General features: G+C 38.1%; 1 protein-coding gene across 2 annotated transcripts in view; it reads left to right on the top strand.

The window, feature by feature from the left end:
* The window catches only part of frs2b (fibroblast growth factor receptor substrate 2b), a 41,459-nt gene continuing 16,207 nt past the window's right edge, over positions 1-25,252 (top strand). The window contains exons 1-5 of one of the 2 annotated variants that reach the window (XM_077211354.1): positions 1-359; positions 12,978-13,036; positions 13,935-14,023; positions 14,140-14,326; positions 16,363-16,521. In XM_077211354.1, the coding sequence (XP_077067469.1) occupies positions 13,006-13,036; positions 13,935-14,023; positions 14,140-14,326; positions 16,363-16,521 (466 nt within the window). In that variant the 5' untranslated portion in view covers positions 1-359; positions 12,978-13,005. Of the gene's footprint in view, positions 360-12,932; positions 13,037-13,934; positions 14,024-14,139; positions 14,327-16,362; positions 16,522-25,252 lie in introns of both variants that reach the window. The other variant, XM_077211353.1, reaches the window with a different exon arrangement.

Below are 25,252 nucleotides of genomic sequence, written 5' to 3'. Positions count from 1 at the left end.
GACTTACACTCACGCATGCGCAGTGTCCCCTAGCTAAATGCTAATGCTAGCACACACTATTTTGCAGCGGCCCCAGATAGCAACAAAATTAACCAACAAATGACCCTAACTCCGATTTACTCTTTAATGCGAACTTTATCTTTACATCATCATACGCTACGACGGGCCGTTAAACGTGCTTTATATAGTTAACGTGTCGTTATTGAGTGAAAGAGGTGAGATTATTTTGGCGCTCGGGCGGACTTGTGCTAGTTTGGCTAATGATTTTTTCTCTTCATAAAGTTAACATATGAACCTGTGATAATATGTGGAATATTAATCGATGAAAAGTACCCATCCTGATTGATCACAAGCTTATCGTAAGTATTTTCCCCATCTAATTAAGAATATGTTTATCTTGCTAATCTTATCAGATGTATATGTTAGTTGTCTACGTTAATCCAGCGGAATTCGTGTATTAAATTTATACACAACAAATATGTGCCAGTACAAACTTTATATGGTTTATTGTGATTTGATCGAGTAACAATAATTTGTATTTTATTCTATTTTCATTTTGAGTCTTGTCAGTTGATAAATGTTCAGCTGTAACGTTAGATATTTCGTGATGAGTTTAAATGTTACACATTTGAATTGAACCCTGCATTGGAACTATCCCTGCTAATGTAAACGGTGTGCTGCCTATTAATATAAGTAATATGTGTATTTACTGCATATATTTTTATATTGTATTTTTATATATTTTATATAAAATCCATACATGTAAATTAAAATCTCAGCCCGCCTAATAAAATTGATGAGATGCGACCAATATGCGAAAGAAAAACAAACAAACAGGAAAATATGTCATGATGGAGAGCCCCTGTGGACCCTCATGTCTCTGTGTCAGGGTCAATAAAATATCAGATAATGAACTAACCTCAGGCAAGGTTAGTTCAGGTTGCAACGTCACGTGGTGTGACTCCACAAAAATTGGTTAATTATATTTAAAAAATAATACCCTTTAACTTAAAAATATATATTTAAAACCTTTAGTTTGGGGAAAAAATGGTTAAGATGTGTTCATTTATGTGTGTGTAAGGTTTAAGGAAAATGTCTTATTTTTTACTTGGTTACAACTAGGGCTACTCTACAATAATCCGGATACATCTGAAAATGGCGTTTTCGTTTCAAAAATGCTCTCAATCCACTAGTTTTTTTAAAGCGTTTTCCAAAAGTTTCTCATCCACGCTCACACTGAAACATCGGAAAACACTAAATTCACCTTACTGCCCATGTGTAAACCCTCATAAAAGCTCACTGAGATGATATAGATGGAACGGACATCATAAAGTTCTCACACTATTTTTTTGGCAGGATCATTTATTTAGCAAAATATCTCGCCATTCACTGATGTGTCCAGGTCTCACTCAGTCACCATTTATATGTTTGGTCTAAAACGCAACGGCTCATGTTTTGCCGCAGGACAGCAAATGCGAGTACATTTTCTGTCATCTTTGCAGGAATGTTATACAAAGAGTGTACAAAGTAACATATTTTAGCAACTGTGTGAAAGTGAATAGCACATAACAGGCACAATACCGGTATAAACATGAATATCTATCAGTACAATATGTGTCTCATGATAAATATTCACTTTGGAGAGCGTTTTCAAAAAGCTTAGTTTTCGTTCTTGAAAATGCTGTTTCAGTGTGGATGGAAGGCCAAAATGGAGAGAAAAAGATGCGTTTTCAAACGAAAATGTATTAGGGTATGTTTACATGACAAGGATGTACTAAAAACCGAAGACGGACAACGTTGTCAAAACGATCCCTGTTCACACGGATCTGCAAAAAAGATTAAAAAGGCTGCATTATGCATGCCAGGCCAATAGCTGGCGATGTCACTTTGTCAGAAACTCCCTGTAAACACATAATATGCATGCACATGACATCACCGTTTTCAAATATTCACGTTTTTGTTGTTTACATGGAGAAGGTAAAGGCATGGTTTTCAAAAGTTTGCACTTTGAAACCTGTTTTAAAAAGCTTGTGTTTGTCACCATTGTCATATAAATAAATGACCAAAACGCATAAAAAGTTTTCCGTTTTCAATTAATAGTCAAGTCATCCTCATTTATATAGCGCTTTTAACAATGTTGATTGTTTCAAAGCAGCTTTACAGAGATAAACATATAATTTAAGGTAACAGAGATTGGTTTAGTTTTATAGTGGTTCTTAAAAATGTTTTTTCCAGCTAAAGTTAGTTTTGATTGATTCACTTCCGTCTAAATGATAGTTTGTTATTAAATTAGGGGCCGCTAAGACGATACCGTTCTCTCTAAACAGACTTTAAACGTGAACCTGTGATAGACGCTGATGGCGTTCACATGCGCATTAAGAATTGATTCTATAGTTATGTGCGTTTGAATATATGTGCGCAGGTTTGTAATTCCTTACAAACCATGCCTAAACAAACTACTTGTCTTGTCTATAAATTTTGATGCAGAATTTTATTTTATCTTATCAATTCGCGAACCAAAAAAAATTACATAATCCACAACGCTTTATCTGAAGAGTGGTATAGGGATCCTCCATAGGGAGAGGCTAGTTGGCACTTCAGCACTGAATTGTCATCAGGTCCAGGCGAAAGTCCTTCGTCGGATCTGGAAACGGCCTGGATCCGGCAGGCTGCGGGAAAACCTCGGGATAAACAAAGACACTAAAATTAGCGTAGATGCCATTCTTCTTATGATGTAACGAGTACATCAGGGTTTAACCTGTTAACCGTTTCCAGAGCGTCGGCGCACTGAAGCGGTTTTTTTTTTATTTAGTTCAAATTTACTATCAGATTTAATGTTATACCTTGACAAACTATACATCATTAAAAAGATATAATACTCAAGATTCAGTATTTGACCACTATTGTATTCTGAGAAACTTATAGTGACAGTTATGTCTTAATTTGTGTCAGGAGTTATTAAATGAAAAAATGAGTCGATACCTTTAATATGAATTATGAGCGTCAGCTGGTCCATTCATAAAAAAAAACACTCCGTGCTGTCGTCATGACAGCGATTCGCAAAACATCGTCCCTCAGGGCTTTAGCACAAAAATGTGCAGACTTGGAGAAATATTGATATATTCTCATAGATTCACATCATATTTCTATAGACAGGAATAATATTTGTTGAATTTATACCCAAATGCGTCGATGTAATCATTATGATCGCTTCTTACTGAGATGTGCTGTGTTTTCAATTCATACCAATAGCCTGAGGGCGCTATATGCACAATAACAGTCCATATATGGATCACGAAGAAGACCCATAGTCATGTGACATTCCAGGACGTCACTGATACAGAAAGTAGCTGACAGAGATCGCTGTAACATGCAGATAAAGATGTTTTGAAGACAATAAACATGATTGCAATGATATTTGAGTTACCTGTGTTCTTCAAGCCATGCCAGGTATTTCATAATAATAGATTATATTTATAATGTAATGCTAATCGATATAGATTTCATCATCGTGCAGAACACTATAAATAATACATTTTCTGTCGGATTTTTTTTTATCTGAAGCCAAATTAGATCACAGAAGATTATTTAAAACACTCGACTTGCGTTATAAAGTAAGTTTGGAGCACAAACATGGTTTTAATCTCATAAATGGTCGTGTATTGATGGTGTGCTAAGCTAACATGCTAGCTAGCCCAGGTGCACCTGCCACCAGCAGTTATTGTTTTATGATTTTTTTCTAAATAGGAATGCTTACTGAAATGTTTCAGTGCATTTGATACCAGTTTCAAATATTTAGTGAGAACTTTGATAAAAGAAATTAGGGTTTGAAACCCTATGAATAGCCTGTGAATAGCCAGTCGTTAGTAGCTATAATGCAGACAAAAGAAATGCATATTTAGAGCCATAACCAGTCTGGAGAGGTGTAAATGTGTGCAGGGAGAGACTGACTCTGAATGGGGCTCGTTTGCACCACAAAATAATAGAGACAATAGACTGATTAGATGACTCAGAAGATGACTAAACATCAGTTTGCATTTTAGAGTCTAATCAAAATAAAGTAATTTGACATGATCTTGAAAAACATTTAACTAAATACAGAGTTTTAGACTTATCATTTTCAGATTTTAAATATAAAATGGTCACACATATGGCTTTAGCTGCAGTGCATTTCTAGATTCCTCCAGGGCCAACTTCAATTTTATTTTTATGAAGATGTTTCATAAAAGTAAATTTCTAATAACTTTACAAAACTTTGAAGCTATTTAAACATTTTTTTTTCATTATGACAATAATTAATTCTACATTTACAATAAACTACTAGGTGTCAGCTTTCAGATGAGATCATACTTGTGCTTTTAGTGCAAAGGGTTCATGAACTGTATCTGTTTAAGTTTGGGTATGCCATTTCTGGGGATTTTTCAAAAGTGGCCTTGAAGGTTAACAGGTTAAGGGAAGTGTTCCCAGTTCCGGCTGACCTAATCTAAGCAGCCTAATATTGAATTATAGAAGTCTATAGAGTGTTATGTGAATGCTAGGCCAAAGAGATGTGTTTTTAGTCTAGCTTTGAACTGACAGACTGTGTCTGCTTCCTGGACAATGTTAGGAAAATTTGTTTCAAAGTTTTGGTGCTAAATAGGAAAAGGATCTACCGCCAGCAGTCGATTTAGATATTCTAGGTATTATCAACTGGCCAGAATTTTGAGATTGCAATAGACGTGAAGGACTAAAATGGGTTAAGAGCTCGGTCAAGTACTGGGGAGCTAAACTATTTAGTGCTTTGTATAAATTTTAAAATATTGCTGATTACTTACAATGTTTAATAGGGAGCCAATGCAGTGTTGACAGAACCGGGCTAATATGGTCGTACTTCCTGGTTCTGGTAAGAACTCTAGCGGCTGCGTTTTGAACTAGCTGTTTGTTTATTAAGCGTGCAGGGCAATCACCCAGTAGAGCGTTACAATAATCTAGCCTTGATGTCATGAATGCATGAACTAGTTGTTCCGCATTTGTCAATGAGAGCATATGAAGTAATTTAGATATATTTTTAAGATGGAAAAATGCGGTTTTACAGACACTAGACACGTGACTTTCAAATGAAAGATTGCTATCAAAGAGCACACCCAGGTTCGTAACTGACGACGAAGACTTAACAGAGCAGCCATCAAGTGTTAAACAGTATTCTAGGTTATTACGTGTGGAAGTTTTTTGTCCAATAATTAGAATCTCTGTTTTTTCAGAATTTAGTAGTAGGAAATTACTAGTCATCCAATTTTTGATCAACTATACATTCCCATAATTTTGTGAATTGGTGAGTTTCGTTAGGTTTGGAAGAAATATAGAGCTGAGTTTCATCAGCATAACAGTGAAAGCTAATTCCATGTTTCCTAATGATATCTCTTAAAGGTAGCATGTACAGAGTAAAAAGCAGCGGTCCGAGAACTGAGCCTTGTGGTACGCCATACTGAACTTGTGATAGATAAGACATCTCTTCATTTACTGATACAAACTGATAGCGGTCAGATAAATATGATTTAAACCATGCTAATGCATTTCCACTAATGCCAACATAGTTTTTTAGTCTATTTAAGAGAATGTTGTGGTCAATGGTGTCAAATGCAGCACTAAGATCAAGTAACACTAATAGAGAGATACAACCACGATCCGATGATAAGAGCAAATCACTTGTGACTCTAATGACAGCTGTCTCAGTGCTATGGTGCGGTCTAAATCCTGACTGGAAATCCTCGCAGATGTCATTTCCTTCAAGAAAGGAACACAGTTGTGAGGATACTGCTTTTTCTAATATCTTTAATAGAAAAGGTAGATTTGAGATTGGCCTGTAATTGACTAATTCTGTAGGATCAAGTTGCGTTTTTTTAACAAGTGGTTTAATCATAGCCAGCTTAAAGGTTTTTGGTACGTATCCTAGAAACAAAGACGAATTAATGATGTTAAGAAGAGGATCTATGACTTCTGGAAGCATCTCTTTCAATAGTTTAGTCGGTATAGGGTCTAACATACATGTTGTCGATTTAGATGAATTAACGAGTTTGCAAAATTCTTCCTCTCCTATGGCAATGAATGAATCAAATTTTACCTCGGGGAGACTATAATGCACTCCCTGATGCGATGCTGTAGTAGACGGTTGCATAGGCCTAGTTAAAATTTTGTCCCTAATATTATCAATCTTATAAGTGAAGAAGTTCATAAAGTCATTACTGCTGTGTTTCTTGGAAACTTCTGGGCTTGAAGCTTTATTTTTCATTAGTGTAGCCACTTTTTCAAATAAATACCTAGGATTATGTTTATTTTCTTCTAATAGGGTTGAAAAATAAGCAGATCTAGCAGCTTTTAAAGCCTCTCTGTAAGCAATCGAGCTCTCCTTCCATGAAATCCGAAATACCTCTAGTTTTGTTTTCTTACAGTTGCGCTCCATTTTTCTGGCTGCTCTCTTAAGGGCACCGGGTGTGCTCGTTGTACCACGGCGTTGGACTATTTTCTTTAATCTTCTTTAAGCGCAACGGAGCAACTGTGTCTTAAGTGCTGGAAAGGAGAGAGTTAAAAGTTTCTGTTGCAATATCAAGTTCTTCTAAGCTATCTGGGATGCTGAAATGATGAAACTGATTAGGAAGATTATTGATAAAGCAATCTTTAGTGGCAGAAGTGATAGGTCTAACATACTTGTAACACGGAGTTGGCTTTGCAGCCTTGGCTAAATGTAATTTACATGAGACTAGATAATGATCTGAGATGTCGTCGCTCTGCTGCAGAATTTCAACAGCATCAACATTGATTCCATGTGATAATATTAGATCTAGAGTATGATTACGACAATGAGTAGGTCCTGACACGTGTTGTCTAACTCCAATAGAGTTAAGAATGTCTTTAAATGCCAATCCCATTGCATCTTTTTCATTATCTACATGTATATTAAAATCACCAACAATTAGGACTTTATCTGCAGTCAATACTAATTCTGATAGAAAGTCAGCAAATTCTTTGATAAAATCTTTATGGTGCCCTGGTGGCCTGTATGCAGTTACCAGCAGAATTCTCAAACTTGATTTATCGTTTACATTATATATTTTTACATTAAGCACCAACACTTCAAAATAAATATATTTAAACTAGATTTTTTAGTGGTTTTGAAAATATTACTATAAATTACAGCAACACCTCCCCCTTTGGCTTTCAGGCGAGGTTCATGTTTATAGCAGTAATCATGGGGGGTGGACTCATTTAAAGTAATGTAATCGTTTGGTTTTAGCCAGGTTTCTGTCATACACAGCACATCTAGATTATAATCTGAAATCATATCATTAACTCAGCAACCCAAGCTTTACCGTTTGTTCATCTGTATTATATCTATTTTGTATTTGTTGAATATCAATTACATTTTTAACTAGGGCTGTGACGGTATGGGATTTTTTTTTACCGCGGTGAAGAAGCAACAAATCTCGCGGTTTGGTGGTTAACCGAAATTTGCATTCAAAGGCATGTAAAGGGAACCCTTGACACAGAGAAGAAAGAGTTAACTCTTCACGTGTGCTCTCGCTCATGACCGCTACTGAACATCTGAACACAAACAACGATCAAATGCACATCGATAGATCTTCTTTTGTCTGTTCTTCAAAATGTAATCAAATGTATATTTCTGCAAGCATGTTTAAACTGGTTAACTGACCGTGTCTAAGGCAGGCAAAGGCATTTTTTAAGTCGATTTCGCACGCCACTACGCAATATACACACACATTACCGCGGGTGGGGTTCATTTCATAAACTGTGGACAAGCTTATTTAATGTAGCCTATAAATTAATGCATATGTCAAAAAAACGGATACTGTTATACTTTGTAGTAGCGCTATCGTCGCTTAATAATAATCGATTGTCTCGTCCTGTGGAATCATTCATTCACAGACAGATTACGAAGATGTTCAACTAATAAAGATCTTCATCGTTGGCAAAAATATGATGTATTTGCAGATTTGCTTTCACTATACTGTAAGTCCACGGCCACTTCTTCCAACGCTCTTGATGTTTTTAAATCTTCCTGTTACGACTCCGAGTCGAGTGTGAATTGAAAGCGCTTCAGTGATTCAGTGCGTGCAGGAAACTGAACAGATCATTCAAACTGATTCGCGAACCGATTTAGACAGATCAGCCAACTTGTTTGATGAAGTCTTTAAACAGAATCGACTCAAAAGAGTGATTCATTCGTGAATTGAGCATCGCTCCTGCCCATAAAAAAAGATACAGCGCGCTTGGAATAAACACGTATTGCATTAAAATAAAGTAACGAGAGGAACGTCGCCCAACGTAACGAAGAGGTACAGAAAACTTTCAGCAGAAAAAAAAAAGTGCGGTGATGACCTCACACCGCGGTAGGCATCTCATTCACGCGATATTGCGGTGATGCGGTTATCGTCACAACCCTATTTTTAACCTTAGATTGGTTTGGAAGTTTTTGGGATTTCCAAATTCGGGGAACAGACACGGTCTCTATATGATGATATCTAGGTGAAAGAGGCTCTATGTGATGGGATTTATCTGACCTTGGTGCTAGCAGACGGTCGGTTTAGCCAGTCTGTCTGCATCCTGACCTGAGCCCCAGATTGTCATGTTTTTTCTCTAAGACTATGAGCCAAATTACTAGAGAGAAGAGCAGCACCATCCCAGGAGGGATGAATACCATCTCTTTTCAACAGGTCAGGTTTGCCCCAAAAACTTTTCCAATTGTCTCTGAATTCTATATTATTTTGCGGACACCACTTAGACAGCCATTGAGCCATTGAGTGATGACAATCTGCTAACTATCTCATCACTCCTTCGAACAGGAAGGGGGCCAGAGCAAATCACATTGCCTGACATTATACTTGCGAGTTCAAACACCTCTTTAATATTAATTTTGGTGATCTCCGACTGGTGGAGTCGAACATCATTAGTGCCGACGTGAATAACAATCTTAGAGAATTTACGATTTGCATTAGCCAGCACTTTTAAATTTGCTTTGATGTCAGGCGCTCTGGCTCCCGGCAAACATGTGACTATGTTGGCTGGTGTCCCTATTTTCACGTTCCTTGTGATCGAATCACCAATTACCAGGGCACAATCAACAGAATTCTCAGTGGGTGTTTCACTGAGCGGGGCAAATCGATTTGTTATGGTAATCGGAACGGAAGAGTGGTTTTTTGATCCGCGAATTGAGCTATCCCTCACCGTCACCCATTTGCCTTGCTGCACAGGCAATAATTCAGACGGAACCGAATCATGTAAAGAGTTCACTATGCTAGGCGCATCCAAAATAGTATCTAAAGCTCTAGCACACTTACTATCCTCAATTAAAGTTTGGATGCGTGTTTCTAATTCTGAAATCTTCTCCGTCAGCCTGACTGTCTCCTTGCATTTAACCGATATAAACCCTATATTGCCGACGGGGAAGGCTATGCTAAACATGTAACATGAAGTGCAGGTGACAATAATGGCTCGTTTCCACTGAGCGGTACGGTACGGTACAGTTCGGTACGGTACGCAATTATTTGCGTTTCCACTGTCAAAAGTTGTGAATGGTACCAAAAAGCCGAACTGTACCGTACCACTTTTTGGGTACCCTTCCGTTGGGGTACCTAGCACAGTGGAACGGTACTAAAGGGTGGAGCTAGACTCACTGCAGAACGCTGATTGGTTGACAGAGTATCGTCACTTGCGCGAGCTACAAGGGGAATGACAACAAAAGCAGCGCCATTTTTTTAATATACAGTTGGAATATAATAGTATGGTTATTCTTTCACGAAATGTAGTTTTAAGAGTTTTTCAGACGAGAATGTAGTTGTTCAAAGCTCAAATCTGTGGTTTATTTATAATGATATATGATAATTTGATCCATTCCAGGCGATCACCGGGCGCTCGGCGCTCATTTTCCCCGCCTGGAACAGCCTTTCCTCGGCTAGTCGTTCTGACGTTTGCCGCTGACTCTGTAGTGGTAATTCGTCTTGTGTAAATTTAACGGGTGATCTTTGGTCTCGTGAATCGATAATTCGTTCCCTGGCCAATCGTTTTGGCTGAGGGTTAAGTGAAGTTTCATATATTTAGGCTATTTAACTTTTCCGTTGTAACGTTAATGTTAGACCAGCGCTGAATTTGTATATTTGACTGAATTTTTTGCTTTATCTCTTATTGTATAGCTTCTTGTAACGTTACCTTTTACTTATACTTTTATAATGGCTATTATTGCTAAAACTGAAATTTAACTGGGTTGAGTTTTGTCATTTTTTATTTTATTACAAGATTATCACTGTAATGTTGTTTATTGCAACATTTGTACAAATGCAAATATTGCCAGGAATATGTTTAATATTTTTAAAATTTAAACGAAAAGATGCAGGGTTGTGTTTTATATTTCGTTTTGTTATAAATAGGCTAACGTTAAACATGCAGTAAATAATATAATCAGGTCTATACATTGCCTGAACCACATTTGTGTGCCTATAATGTTTAAAATGTATTTAAATGAAAACGAAAAGGGACAGAGTGGTGTTTTATAATATATTTCGTTTTATTGTTGCCTAAAATGTACATGCAGAGCGAGCTGAGTGACGCTTTCAAGAACGCGCTGTTCCATTTGGAGAATTACCGGACTCGCGTCCTCGGGAGTCCTTCTGCTGAGAACTTTACATACTTGTTATTGAGAAATGCCTAATGTCGGCGCTTGTCTTCTTGTGACAAACATGCCGAGAAGCAAGGACAAGATCTGCTGTATGCCATCCATTAGTGTTTACTTTGTCGCTTTCTTCTTCGCGCGAAAATGACGTTGATCGCTTCTTTCCTGCAAACACCACGCCTATCAAGTAGGGTACTGTTGGCGGTGGAAACGCTAGCCGGATCATGGTTTACTGACCCGACCCGACCCGAACCGTACTGTACCGTACCGTACTGCTCAGTGGAAACGAGCCATAACAGGACAAGACATTACTCACCGTGTTTGTTGACTGATTTATTAATAGTGCCGTGTAAGGCATAATCTTTCTTTAAAAAATTGTATGTTTTTCAAAAACCATATTAAACCAACATGAATACAGATCTTGGCTCATTGGTTTTAAATGTGGCCTATGATTTCCAACAAATTTTTTTTTTAACTCTAAACCAATTAAACAGGTGGTCATTTTATTTGTACGGTACAGTGCAGTGTGTGTTGCATTGTTAAAATGAAAATACACCCTAGTTTATAGCCTACTATTAATTTTTTCATATTAATTTAAATCTATCTAGTCAAGTCTCAAATAAATAACTAGGGTTTTGTTTATTTTCTTCTAATAGGGTTCAAAAATAAGTAGATCTAGCTGTTTTTAAGGTCTCTCTGTACGCAAGATTCGTGTACACACACATACTCTGTGTATAGGTAGAGGCGGTACTGACCGCACATTTTACAAGATACGATGTGTGTCAGTGATGGTCAGTATCTGCACCAATTCTTCTGACATCGTCCTGTCAGTCACCTCTCCTTACTATTTTCATGTAATAAGTGAAGTCTGATGCACTGTAATAAGTGAAGTCTGATGCACTGTAATGTAACTGGCTGCCACAGCAAACCTAACCCTGTCCCTTTAGGGGCTCCGTAGAATGCTTTACTCAGTTTCCTTGTCTTTCCGAATTCAGCTTTAGGCTTCTGGCACATCCCTAGTTACCAGAGTGTCAATCATCACATTTTTGGGAGAGAGTCCTGTTCCATACACAAGGAACGATAATTTAGAGGATTCACCCCCGTGTTCAAATGAGGTTGAGACTCCTAAACTTTACAGTCTATATCTGGCCAAAGTGACTTTAAAATGAAGGTTGTTTTGTAGATATTATGTACAGCCAAACTTGACATCTGAAGGCTCACCTCGTTTATGATGAGTGAAGATGGAGTTGCTTAATAGATTTAGTTAGTGTATGTTTTTATTTATTTATATAATTATTTTATTAGTTAATGTGTTTGTGGGTACTTTTTATTAAAGCAAATTCACACAACAATTTCAAACTTTAAGTTGGTAGTTGGAAGCAGTTGGATTCAGAATGTTGGAAAACATAACTATCACTGTCACACCGATCCAACAAACACAAGCAGAGTGAACACACTGACCCACCAAACACAAGCAGAGTGAACACACCGACCCAACAAACACAAGCAGAGTGAACACAATGACCCAACAAACACAAGCAGAGTGAACACACTGACCCAACAAACACAAGCAGAGTGAACACACTGACCCAACAAACACAAGCAGAGTGAACACACTGACCCAACAAACACAAGCAGAGTGAACACCGACCCAACAAACACAAGCAGAGTGAACACACAGACCCAACAAACACAAGCAGAGTGAACACACTGACCCAACAAAACACAAGCAGAGTGAACACACTGACCCAACAAACACAAGCAGAGTGAATACACTGACCCAACAAACACAAGCAGAGTGAACACACTGACCCAACAAAACACAAGCAGAGTGAACACACTGACCCAACAAACAAAAGCAGAGTGAACACACTGACCCAACAAACACAATCAGAGTGAACACACTGACCCAACAAACACAAGCAGAGTGAATACACTGACCCAACAAACACAAGCAGTGTGAACACACTGACCCAACAAAACACAAGCAGAGTGAACACACTGACCCAACAAACAAAAGCAGAGTGAACACACTGACCCAACAAACACAATCAGAGTGAACACACTGACCCAACAAACACAAGCAGAGTGAACACACAAGCAGAGTGAACACACTGACCCAACAAACACAAGCAGAGTGAACACACCGACCCAACAAAACCGAACAACTGTGTTTGAGGGAGTTTGTTGTGGCAGTGTCAATTGGCCCTTATACAATAAATAGCACTGTACATATGAAATGTTTCTTATTTGATTTTTGTCGTCATTACAGACGTGCTTCAGCTGTCACATCTGTGTAAACGCTTTCTGCATTTAGAGAATGAGTGTTAGCTTCGGGCTGGGGAATGAACCAGGAACCCTGGTGGCTGGATCTGGGTAAGAACTGTCATTTCACTCTTTAAAGGGGTCATGCTTCATAATTTATAATCCATAATTTAAAGAAATTGGTCATTGTCTGCTATGTTTTGCCCTTCTTTTTTAAACTCTTAGCCTAGTTTTAGGATCATATTTCCTATAAATGCCCACTGCTATGCTTGCTTAACAGCTTAGGAAATATTAAACTGCATTTAACAGATAAAGCAATAGAATTATAATGGTTACGCATCCTTGTGTGGTCTGACATTACTGTTGGGTCCAATATACTGGTCACTATTATTGCAACTGTATGTGATTTATCACAGTACGATAACTGTCTCAGAAAATATCACGGTTTCACATTACACGGTTATTATTATTATCATTCACAATAATCCTTAAATTAATGAAAACAGAAGGGCTTTTAATACCGCTGCAAAAAACTTTTCCGTTTACTTTTTTTAATTTATTTTTTTATCAATTAAATTCCAAAGTTTGAAATCAAGCTTTCTTGTACTGTGTGTAAGCTATTGCAACAAAATTACACCATGCCATCATTTAGAGTTGTGCACTTTTACATTTTTGTATCTTCCTAATATTTAAAAACATAAATACTTTGAGTGAGGAAACTTAAAAATGTTTAACTGATGTACAAACATATCGCATACTCCTACTATTGGCCATTTTAAAATATGGATGAGTGATTTGATATGTCCCATGCCAACTTCGTTTCAAATGAGAATTGCATAAACACGTAGATGAAACTGTGCCCATCAATCCAATCCACAGGAATTGAAGAACAAATTAATTGCACCTTGCAGAATAACAATCCACATTTACCGGTTCTCCCTTTTACTTGTCAAAATTGATTTGTGCTTCAGGCCAGTTGTACTCTGCTTTATTTTGTGTTGTGCTTTAGGTATCAAATGGTCTGAAGAAGCCATGGGAAGCTGTTTTAGCTGTCCAGATAAAGAATCAATCCCTGACAATCACCAGAGTAAATTTAAGGTCAGTATCTTTCAGCTTACTTGCATTACATTATAATGATCTTGTTTGTGGTGGGTTGGCTTTGTTTCCTGAGTCCATTTGGTTGTGTTGAGTTTGGTTTGGTTGGATGTGTTCAGGTGGTGAATGTGGATGATGACGGGAATGAGCTGGGAGCAGGAATCATGGAGCTGACGGAGGATGAGCTGGTCCTACGCACACGGAAATGTGATGCTGTCAAGTGGCCTTACCTGTGCCTGCGTCGCTATGGCTACGATTCAAATCTCTTCTCATTTGAGAGTGGCCGTCGTTGCCAGACAGGTCAAGGTAAAGCTAAAATCCCCCATACCATACACTCTGGCACATCATACTTAAATATAATTATTAGTGTAAGTTTTTAAGAAATGTATATTGTGAGACTTGGAAATAATTACAGAGGTTTAAATGTACAGATGTTTCAGCCATTTGAAGGCATCCAAATTGAGGTCTGATCACAAGCTCTTTGCACAGTTTATTAATATACGACTGTTAACATTTGAACCCATGCTTTCAAAAGGATGAGCTTGAGAGCGTTTGCATGCTTGATCAGGTAAGTCCGACTTGATGTGCTCCCAACATTTAGATTCAACACTGCATTCTCTTGCAGGATTAGCAAATGTTGGCTTTCCTGATAAGTATCAGAATAATGGTACATGTTTTGTGTTGTGTGTTTGTTTGTCCATCATAAGGTGTATTAGAGCTGCACGATTCTGGATACATTTTTTGTTTCAAGCATAGATCATGAATCTCTCACGATTCTGAACAAACAACTAAACAAAGTAACCAGGGATGTGATTCTATCGGATAAGTCCGGATTTCCAGTTATATCAGACTGAAATCATGACCCACGTGAATCATGCAGATCAGTAATAAAAATAATGGAGGGAAGGGGGGGTTGGGGTGTTGGTTCACTGTCCGCAACACAGTAGAAAGCCAAGTAGACACTGGTGGTCAGACACTGGTCAACATCACAAGACTGTGATCGGTGAGTAAAATTATGGTTCAGAGTTCGTATGGTCATGAAAAACCTGGAAAGGTTTTGGAAAAAATAAATAAACCAGAAAGTTTTAGAAAAGTCATGGAAATGTATTAAAAAATGTATATAATAGAATATATTTAATTGATAATATTGGTTAAACAAACTACAATGCTTAACCTTTATTCGATCCATCCGACTGCGGCATTTCCATCAAATTTTGTTTTGCAGTGTTGTGCATTATAACCAATCGACACGTTTCCGTTGAGTTCATCAACACTGAAACGAAAAGTTATGTTCAGTGCGCTGACTGAATTCTGACTGAAACTCGCAAATTCTCCCAATCATAAACATCAAAGTGCAGTGTCATCAGTTTCTGTGTTTTAATAGGAGTTTTGTGAGAACTCGCTATTGACTCAAGTTATGGACAGCGATTGCTCCTGGCTCTGCGTATCTATTGCACGAGTTCATGCTTTTATTTGGCGTGCTCTTTATACGCAAAAGTAATTTTTTACGTGCATCTGGTATGCAAAATTTCCCCTTTGGGTAGAATTGGTTGGGTGTGTATATTTCATATCATATGTTCACGCAGCATTTTATTTCAACCACTGTTTTACTGTCAAGACTTTTGCATTGCATGCAGAAAGAGTTGTTTACTATTCGAATCAACAATGGAGTTTAAAAAAATATCCGATGGACAGATGACAAGGTTCATGCTGCTTTAAGCTTATTATATGCGGAGGGCGAAATTCAGCAGGAAATGGAAACTGCATCCCGCAGTCGCGCACAGTCCTGCGTCAACGGACATAATTGTCCTAATCTTCATAGTACTTTAGACCGTGATGAAAATGCAGACAGCAACAGGTCTGGGGGGAAAAAATTCCTGGGACAAATTGTTCCAAGTAATGTTAATTGTTTTGTTATTGTTAAATCAGTGTTTATGTTATATATATATATATATATATATATATATATTGTAACAGAAATAATGATAATGTGTGGTTAAAAAGAATGTGAAGCTGTTTCATACCTATACATGACAAGTTACTGCTTTCTCTTGGTCAGCAGCAGTGCCAATGCAAATTTGAATTACAACTATTTTGTCAAAAATGTAATAGACATAGGTTAATTGTTGTCATTTATAAATGAGATTGCTTGGGTGTTTGAATCGAGATTGCAATCTTTTAGCGATTAATCGTGCAGCTCTAAGGTGTATGTATTAGAATATTGTTTTATTATTATATGCCACCATATATGAAACAGTTAGTGTCCACTTTTGGTCTTTTTTTGGTAATCTGTAACAGCAGCACAGCAAGTGTTTTTAACAGTTTGTGTTTACAATCTGCAGGGATATTTGCCTTCAAGTGTTCACGTGCTGAAGAGATTTTCAACATGCTGCAGGACATCATGCATAATAACAGCATCAGCGTAGTAGAGGAGCCGGTGTTTGAGCCCACCCTTACACACGCTGAACCAGACCTTCCTCTGACACCACACACACCAACCAGTATGTCTGCACTTCTTTCATTCATCAACATTTAATAAGAGCTCTGAACAGAAACATGTGACTTTGTACAGCTCCACCACCTAACCAAAGTTCTATAAATCACTCAAAACATGTTAAACTAAATACTAGACCTGCACAATTTTAGATAAATTGACAGTCACGATTCTTTCATTTAAAAAAGAGATCACGATTCTGAATAGACAGCTAAATAAAATTACATGTAATTTAATAGAGGTTCAGACAAAATGTTAATTGCTGCATTAAAAATATTTAATTAAATCGAATTCATTATTTATTTATTTTTAAAATCTGTTTGATTGATTTCAACGACTCACTCATAAAGACTTCACTTTTTACATTATTGAATGAATCAGTGTTTTTGAACAAATCTTTTGAATCAATGATTCAATGACAAATACATTTTTCAAATACAAGCCACCTTTTACAAGCCAATCTTTATTCGAAGTGTTGTTACTTTCAAAAGGTGATTGACACTATTTTGATAACTACCCTAGAAATCAGTGTTTATATTCGAACTGTAAACCTTTATACCAGTACTTTATAATTAGAATTATTGTAAGACAGAAATAAGGATACTCTGTGGTTAAGACTGTTTGTGAAGCTGTTTCATATCTGTACATGCCAAAAGGCTTAATAGACATCTAGCTGAATCGTTATCATATAGAATCAAGATTGTATGGGTATTTAAGTCAAGATCTCAATCTTTAAACGATTAATGTACAGTTCTATTAAATACAGAAAAAATCTTTTCAAAATATTACCAAGATCTTGAAGAGTAATAATAGTTATTTTAGGAGCTGGTCTTTTCTATAACTTACTGGGTGAATCTCATCAAACTTTTGTAGGTCATATCTCCAACTTTAAAAATATAAAGTAATATACCAAATAAGTATATTTTACTTAAGTATTTTTAAGACCGTTAAGATTTCTGCTTTGTGGCATTCGAGTTCTCATTATCTTAATGTAAAAATAAATTTCATTGCAGCAACATGCAAAAAAAATATATAAATTGTAAAGTACTGTATATCATGGTATTTTTATGCATTGTTTAATTTATGCTGATTTGTATAGATCAGGGGTCGGAAACCTTTTTACCAAGAAGAGCCAAACAAACAAAAAAATTTAGAGAAATTTTTCAAAAGAGCCACAGCAAAGTTTACACTTGTGTATTAGAAATATTTGACAATTTTTATTTAATAACAACACCAGTAGGTGGCAATAACGCTGTTTTTTTCACTCATTGACACCCAAGCTAAGGCTACTTCATACTTTCATACTTTCTAGCACTCCTAAGACACCACAAAAATTGAGAAACGGGCATCATAAACAAGTGATTAACAAGAAGTGCATTGCACCCTATTTACATTAATGAGATTTCTGTTGCTGCATCATTTTGCTGAGTGCTTTGTAGTTGGGGTCGTAACTAGTGAGATTCAGCTTCATGCAGGCATTAAGGCTTTCATCTGTTAACCTTGAACGCAGGTTGGTTTTGATGTTGTTCAGATGTGAGAAGGACTGCTCACATGTGTATGTTGAGCCAAACATTGTCAGGACAGCAACACTGACGCGACGCATTGTGCTGAAAGTGGCTGGAAGTTCGTTCCAGGTTTTCAGGATGAGATTGTCTTCACGTTGGAGTTTTCTCATATCTGCCCACTTATGTTGCTTTGCCAGTTCTGCCCGCTGACGAGCGAGGCTTTCCAGTTCGGAATTCAAAGTGAAAAATTTTGACACCCACATATCCGTCACCTTCAGTTCAGCAGCTTCCAGCTCAAAATCTCTGATGGAGATTCCAGGGAAGACACTCAGGTTTTGTGTATCCACGGTGCACACATGTGGATGAGTTATCACTTTGAACAAATCGGCATGTCTGCGGAAGTCCACAAAGCGTGATTTGAATGACATCAGTAAATCAGACGCAAAGGCTGCAAGCTTACGGAGGTCAAAATGATGAGCGGCGTCCCTCGCTAAGCATTCCTCTCTGTATGCCCGCAATGTTTGGAAGTGCAGGAGACGGCCACTTTCTATGTCCCTGATAAACAGCTCCAGCTTTGTTTCAAATGCAAACACTGCCTGTTGCAGGGACAAGATTGTGTTTCCAATGCCTTGCATTTTCACATTGAGGTGGTTCATATGACATGTAATATCCACCAGGTAGTGAAACTTCAGGAGCCACTCAATGTCATTGAGCTCGGGATGAACATTTCCTTTCATTTCCAGAAATGCCCTCACTTCATTTAAACAGGCAGCAAAACGGGCAAGTGCTTTTCCCCTGGATAACCAACGCACATTGCTGTGCAGTAGCAGCCCTGGATAATTACTCCCCACTTCTTCCAACAGGGCCTTAAACTGGCGATCATTTAAAGCTCGGGCCACAATGAAGTTCACAATGCGAACGACCAATGACATCACTTCGCGAAGTTCCTCTCCACACGACTGCGCACACAGTGCCTCTTGATGCACAATGCAATGAAAGTTTAAGATGGGCCGCTTCTCTTGCTCACACAGAAGGGCAACGAATCCTTTATGTTTCCCTAACATACTGGGTGCTCCATCAGTACACACAGATTTAAGCTTATTCAGTGGGAGGTTTTTCTCTGCAGCAAAGTCCATCAGAGATTTTAACACATCCTCGCCTCTTGTTGTATCTTTCATCGGCAAAACAACGAGACTCTCTTCACGCACTGTATCACCCGTCACATACCGCCCGATTATGCTTAGCTGCGCTATATTGCTCACATCGGTAGACTCATCCAAGGAAAGAGAAAAGTAACTACCTGAACTGATGTCGTTGATTTGCATCTCCTCTATCTGGCGTGCCATCACCAGTGCACGATCATGAACAGTTCTTGCAGAGAAAGGCATGTCTTCGATTTTTTTGGATAATTTTATCCTTGTTTGGGAGGTCGTTAAACAGTTCTTTTGCAACACTGAGCATGCAACCCTTAATGTAGTCTCCCTCTGTAAATGGTTTCCCACTCCGCACAATCTCCAGAGCACCAGCAAAGCTCGCAGAATTCAGATTCCCGCCTTTATTAGTCCATGATAGCAGCTGCTGCTGTCCGGTTTCCATTCTCCGCTGAAGCTCAGCGCAAGCTTTTCTCCTGCATTCTCCATCGGGATGTTTTGCGGCGAATGCTGCATGGTGCGTCTCAAAATGTCTCTTAATATTTGACTTTGAGCTACGCAATACTTTCATTGCAAATGAGAGACACTGCGGACCCCAACTTCTCCACAAATGCAAATTGATCCGTCCATTCAGGCCGAAATGAACGGTAATCGTCGTCTTTTTTTTTCTTCGCCATTTTCCTCTCGTTGATGATGATTTTTAATTCAGCTAGCTAGGTAGTTGTTTAACTTGATCTTGACTTGACGCAGGCTCAACCGTCGGCCAATTAAAATTCAGCACTCTGAAAGGTAGGCTAGCTATAGGTCAAACGCAAACGCCGCTGTCAATCATATTGAGCTGCGAGTCTCTTACCTAAATATTTTGAACATATTTAATTTAATTTTACACATTCATAATTATACATTAATCAGAAATGCTAATAGTTTCAAAATAATTTTATCATCGTGTTCGAGGGTGTATTTTCAGTCAACATTTGACAATTGGAGAGCCATATAAAATCCGGAAAAGAGCCATATATGGCTCGCGAGCCATAGGTTCCCGACCCCTGGTATAGATGGAATGAGAGATGATCAGCTGATTAGTAGAGTACTCCATGGCCCTGTTTACACCTAGTATTATGATGCGTTTTGATTGATCGGATCACAAATAAACGACACTAAATACAGGTGTAAATGGGGTTTGCGTTTTGAGCTTGTTCAGTTTCCACCACTTCTAGAGGTAGACGAAAACACATTCCACCGGATTGCTTCAAGTGTTCGAAAACCACCTGCTTAATGCGACATTATGAGAAGCTGCTTGCCAGACTGGATTTAAACTTTGTCAGCTTGAGTTCCAAGTTTGGTTTGAAGACGTACCAAGCACAATGTTCTCTCAGCATTCCTGATTTATAACACAAACTAACAGCGTTCTGCGTGATTTTGACGCTGTCAGAGCGGAAACAAAAGCTGCTGCTCTCCGTATGTTTTTCCATCGTCTCCGTGCACGTTCATGTGTAAAAATAAACAAATAAATCCGTTAAATCGAAAGATCTGAAAAAAAAAAACATACATTTACCTGCCCATAGACCCTTCCCTTGAAGAAATCAGGACAGAACTGGTTGAAAGTGGACAAAAGTGACAGATTAAAACTCCAGGTGTAAACAGGAATGGTTTCCCCTCGTATACTTGTGATCTGATCGACCAAAACACATCTTAATACCAGGTCAAGTCACCTTCATTTACATAGCGCTTTTAACAATATAGATTGTTTTAAAGCAGCTTTACAGTGATACTAGGAAATTAAAGTAACAGAGATTGTTTTGACTTTACAACATCTCTAGAATAAAGTTATTGTCCAACTAAAGTTAGTTTTGATTGATTCACTTCCGTCGCAACGATCATTAGTTAACACGACACCGTTCTAACAGAAAACCCTTAGCGCGATCCGGCCGCTCATTTGCACAAAACAGTGCCTGGGGTTCGAGAACGCAAACCATGAATTAGCTAAACCATTTAGTGCTTTGTAAATAATCAGCAATATTTAAAAATGTATACGATGTTTAATAGGGAGCCAATGCAGTGTTGACAGAACCAGGCTAATATGGCCATACTTCCTGGTTCTGGTAAGAACTCTAGCTTCTGCCTTTTGGACCAGTTGTAGTTTATCTATTAAGCGTGCAGAGCAACCACCCATAATAGAATTACAATAATCTAGCCTTGATGTCATGAACGCATGAACTAACTGTTCCGCATTTGTCATTGAGAGCATATGACGTAATTTAGATATATTTTTATGATGGAAAAATGCGGTTTTACAGATACTAGGCACGTGATTCTCAAATGAAAGATTGGTATCAAAGAGCACACCCAGGTTCCTAACCGACGACGAGGGCTTGACAGAGCAGCCATCAAGTGTTAGACAGTATTCTAGGTTATTACGTAAGGAAGTTTTTTTTCCAATAATTAGAATCTTGTTTTTTTAGAATAAAGTAGTAGGAAATTACTAGTCATCCAGTTTTTTATATCAGCTATGCATTTCGTTAATTTTGTGAATTGGTAGGTTTCGTCTGGGCGCGAAGAAATATAGAGCTGAGTATCATCAGCATAACTGGTGAAAACCAGGTGTAAAAACGGGGCCTGTGATCTGAGCTGGGCGTGTCCAATATAGAGCTCTGGAGTAAACCGTGATGTCACCGTCAAGCTCAGTTCAGATCTTGTATAATAGTGTCAATGCAGACAGATCAATATTATTGGTGAATATTAAATTAAATGTTAAATGTAATGTCCCCAACTAAGCAAGCCAAGCCAATGGCAACAAAGGGGGAAAATGGCGACAGTGGCAAGGAACCAAAACTCTATCAGGCGACAGAATGGAGAAAACAAACCTTGGGAGAACCAAAGGTCAGTCGGGGGGCCAATTCTCCTCTGGCCAATGAACGAACAGTGTATGATTATAATTCAGGCAGCATTACAGGTCAGAAGTCAGAAGTATTTGGTTTGGAACAATCAGAACATTATCCAGTTCATCTGGTTGAATATCGGCGGTATAGAGACGAGTTTGTTGAGGATCAGTGCCGATGGCTGTCGTGTCGATGAGGCCTTCACAGGGGAGAGTCTAGTTGACACAATCTCTGCTGACACTTCAGGGATGCGCTCTGGTCGTGTCTAGATGCAGGTCCACCATCTGGTCTGGATACGGCCCGGATCCGGCTGACTACAGTAAACCTCGGAATAAGCATAAAGACTAACATTAGCGTAGATGCCATTCTGTTTATGATGTAATGAGTACATCGGGTGTTATAGGAAGTGTTCCTGGTTCCGGCTGATCTAATTTATGCAGCCTTACAAATCATTTAACTGATTTGAATAATAGGAATGTATAATTTTCTATATGTATGCCAGGTTAAAGAGATATGTTTTTAATCTAGATTTAAACAGACAGTGTCTGCTTTCTGGACATTGTTAGGAAGACTGTTCCAGAGTTTAGGTGGAAAATAGGGAAAGGAAACTGTTCCGTGTAATAGAATCGCAAATAACTAGGGCACATTCAGTAGGATTCTCAGTGGGTGTTTCACTGAGAGGGGAGAATCGGTTTAATCTTGTAATCGAAACGGGAGAGCGGTGTTTTGTCCTGCGACTACAGCGTCTCACGGTCACCCAGTTGCTCTGCTGCACGGGCTCTACAGCCGGAACCGAACAATGTACAGAGTTCACTAAGGCCACGTCCACACGAAGCCAGAGCTTTCTCTATCCGATCTTTTTTTGCCTGGTTCTAAAAAAAAATTCCGTAAACACGGCGCCGTCTCAAGAAATATCAGCGTACACACAAAACCACTGAAACCGACTCAAACCGATGTAGTATACATGCCAGACCAGTATGAGGTGCTGTATTTCTGGCACAGATACACTAAAAACAGAGAAGAAGACTTGCGCATAAACCTTTCGCGCTGTATACAATAATATACAGTATGTAATATTAGGCACAGTAGCTTCTTTTCTTTTTTACCAAGAACTTTATTGAACAATATGGAAAACCATAAATGGCCTGGTACAAAATAGGGATGAGTCACGATATTCGATTAGTTAGCTAAAGTATAAAGCTTGCCACAAAGAACCGGCAAATAGCCTAATCATTAGTGAAAACTAGTGTTTTCTGTGACGATGCTGACTCGCCACCTTCGCAGTATTGTGAAGGTGCCTATAGAGAGAAATGCGCACTTCATACGGATTATTAGAGTTGTCTGTTTCTTTTCGTTTTGAATTGTTTTGTTTAAAAGTGGACATTTCAAGCTTAGATATATTTCTGAGTTTCTGTTCATTTATGAGACAAGCTCCAGTTCACGTGCGATGCAAGTTATATCGCGTCGTCGCCTCCATGTCCTGATTATAGGCTATTGTCTGCTATATTTGCTTCTTATTTATTAAATCCAGGAAATTGGTTGATGAAACATTGATTTAAAATTAAGATACAATTTATACAAAACGAAATTCACTTTAAAGATAGGCTTTATAAAAAACAAAACTTAATGAAGTGGTCAAAATGATGTGTCTCGATATTGCGTATCTTATGATTAGGCTACTCACACTGTTCACTTTTCATATAATCAACATATATGGAATGGGAAAAAATAACATATTATTTAAACATAAATATGAAACTAACTTTTCTTTAATGGCTACAACAGGTTGGCCTACAGTACAGAGAAATTTAATGTCGGAGCGAACGCCGTGTTACCGGTGAGCATGAGGGGGCAGAGGTGCGTTTTTTGAATAATAATAAAAAAATTCCCAGTGATCGTCGAATATTATTTTTGCTTGAAATGCCCATCCCTACAAAATACGAAATGTCTTAATCAGACAAAATACAAGCATCATAGCATAAGAAAGAAATATAAATATATAAAGAAGTAAAATAAAGAAATAAAATAAAAATACATTAAAGTAGGCCTAAATAATAAATAAAGAAATAAAATAGGCTCAGTAGCTTCTGAAGCATGAACTCAAGCAAGTAGTCGCAATTGTTGTTACTGATTTAGCGTGTCTGACTTGTCGATTTATCCACCCTGGGACCCGGTTTCAAATATAGCGGTTTCAGTCTCCCAAAATGCGGATCCGTCTGGACGAAACGCCGATCCGATAAAAAATTTGTACGTATACAGCTAAACGCATCTCTGTGTGGACAGGGCCTAAGCTAGTCGCATACAAAGCAGTATCTAAAGCTCTTGCATTCTTACTATCCTCGATTAAAGTTTGGATGCATGTCTCTAGTTCTGAAATCTTCTCCGTCAGCCTGACTATCTCCCTGCATTTATCATATGTGTAGTCCTCACCGCTGACAGAGAAGGCTATGCTATACATGTGACACGAAGTGCAAGTGAAAATAACAGGAGAAGGCATTAATCACCGTGTTTGTTGACTGATTCTACTTACCACAGTTGTTTGATGGACTCGTAAATGGCGCGAGCACGCATGAGACAGCAAGCACGGATGGCAGGTTGACAGGCTAGCGAGATACTAGCGTGTTGTGCTAGCGATAACGATTTAGATAAAAGCTAGCGATGTCAGATTAATGTGATGGGCAATATTTGACCATCTAATATATGTTAATGAGTAAGTTATATTTAGCAATATAAACAACAAGGAATTATAATAAATAGAGATTCAAAGCAGGAAGCTATACGGAGTATACAGACGCAAACCAGCAGCAAGGCAGACAGGAGCAATCAATCGAATCGGAGAATGCTAAGGGTGACCCGAGTTCGAGTCCCGGCTCACAGTCATGGGTCTTACAGAATTAAGTTTGTAATTCCATTTTAAATTATCTAACATTCCAATTTAGTTTAGTTTTCCTTCACTGATTGTGAGTTTTGATTTAGTTTTTCTGTTTAGTGCAGTAAAAAAAGACTAAAAAAAACATTTATTTTTTAACAGAGTGAATGCATTTTACCTAATTTGACTTTAACCTAATTAATGAATGTCAAATCAGTTGAAATGAGTTCAGTGTTGATTAATTTCAGTTCAATAACTGAAACAGTGATGTCATCATCCAGCTAAATTGAGTTCTAATCCAATAGTGTCAATGCAGTCAAATCAGTAATATCAC

The sequence above is a fragment of the Siphateles boraxobius genome, unplaced genomic scaffold (assembly GCF_051911475.1).
Source record: "Siphateles boraxobius isolate OS27281-9 unplaced genomic scaffold, OSU_SipBor_1 65, whole genome shotgun sequence".
Classification (NCBI taxonomy): domain Eukaryota; kingdom Metazoa; phylum Chordata; class Actinopteri; order Cypriniformes; family Leuciscidae; genus Siphateles; species Siphateles boraxobius.
Note: the sequence above shows the minus strand (reverse complement) of the source record. Positions and strands in the feature narration are given on the sequence as shown.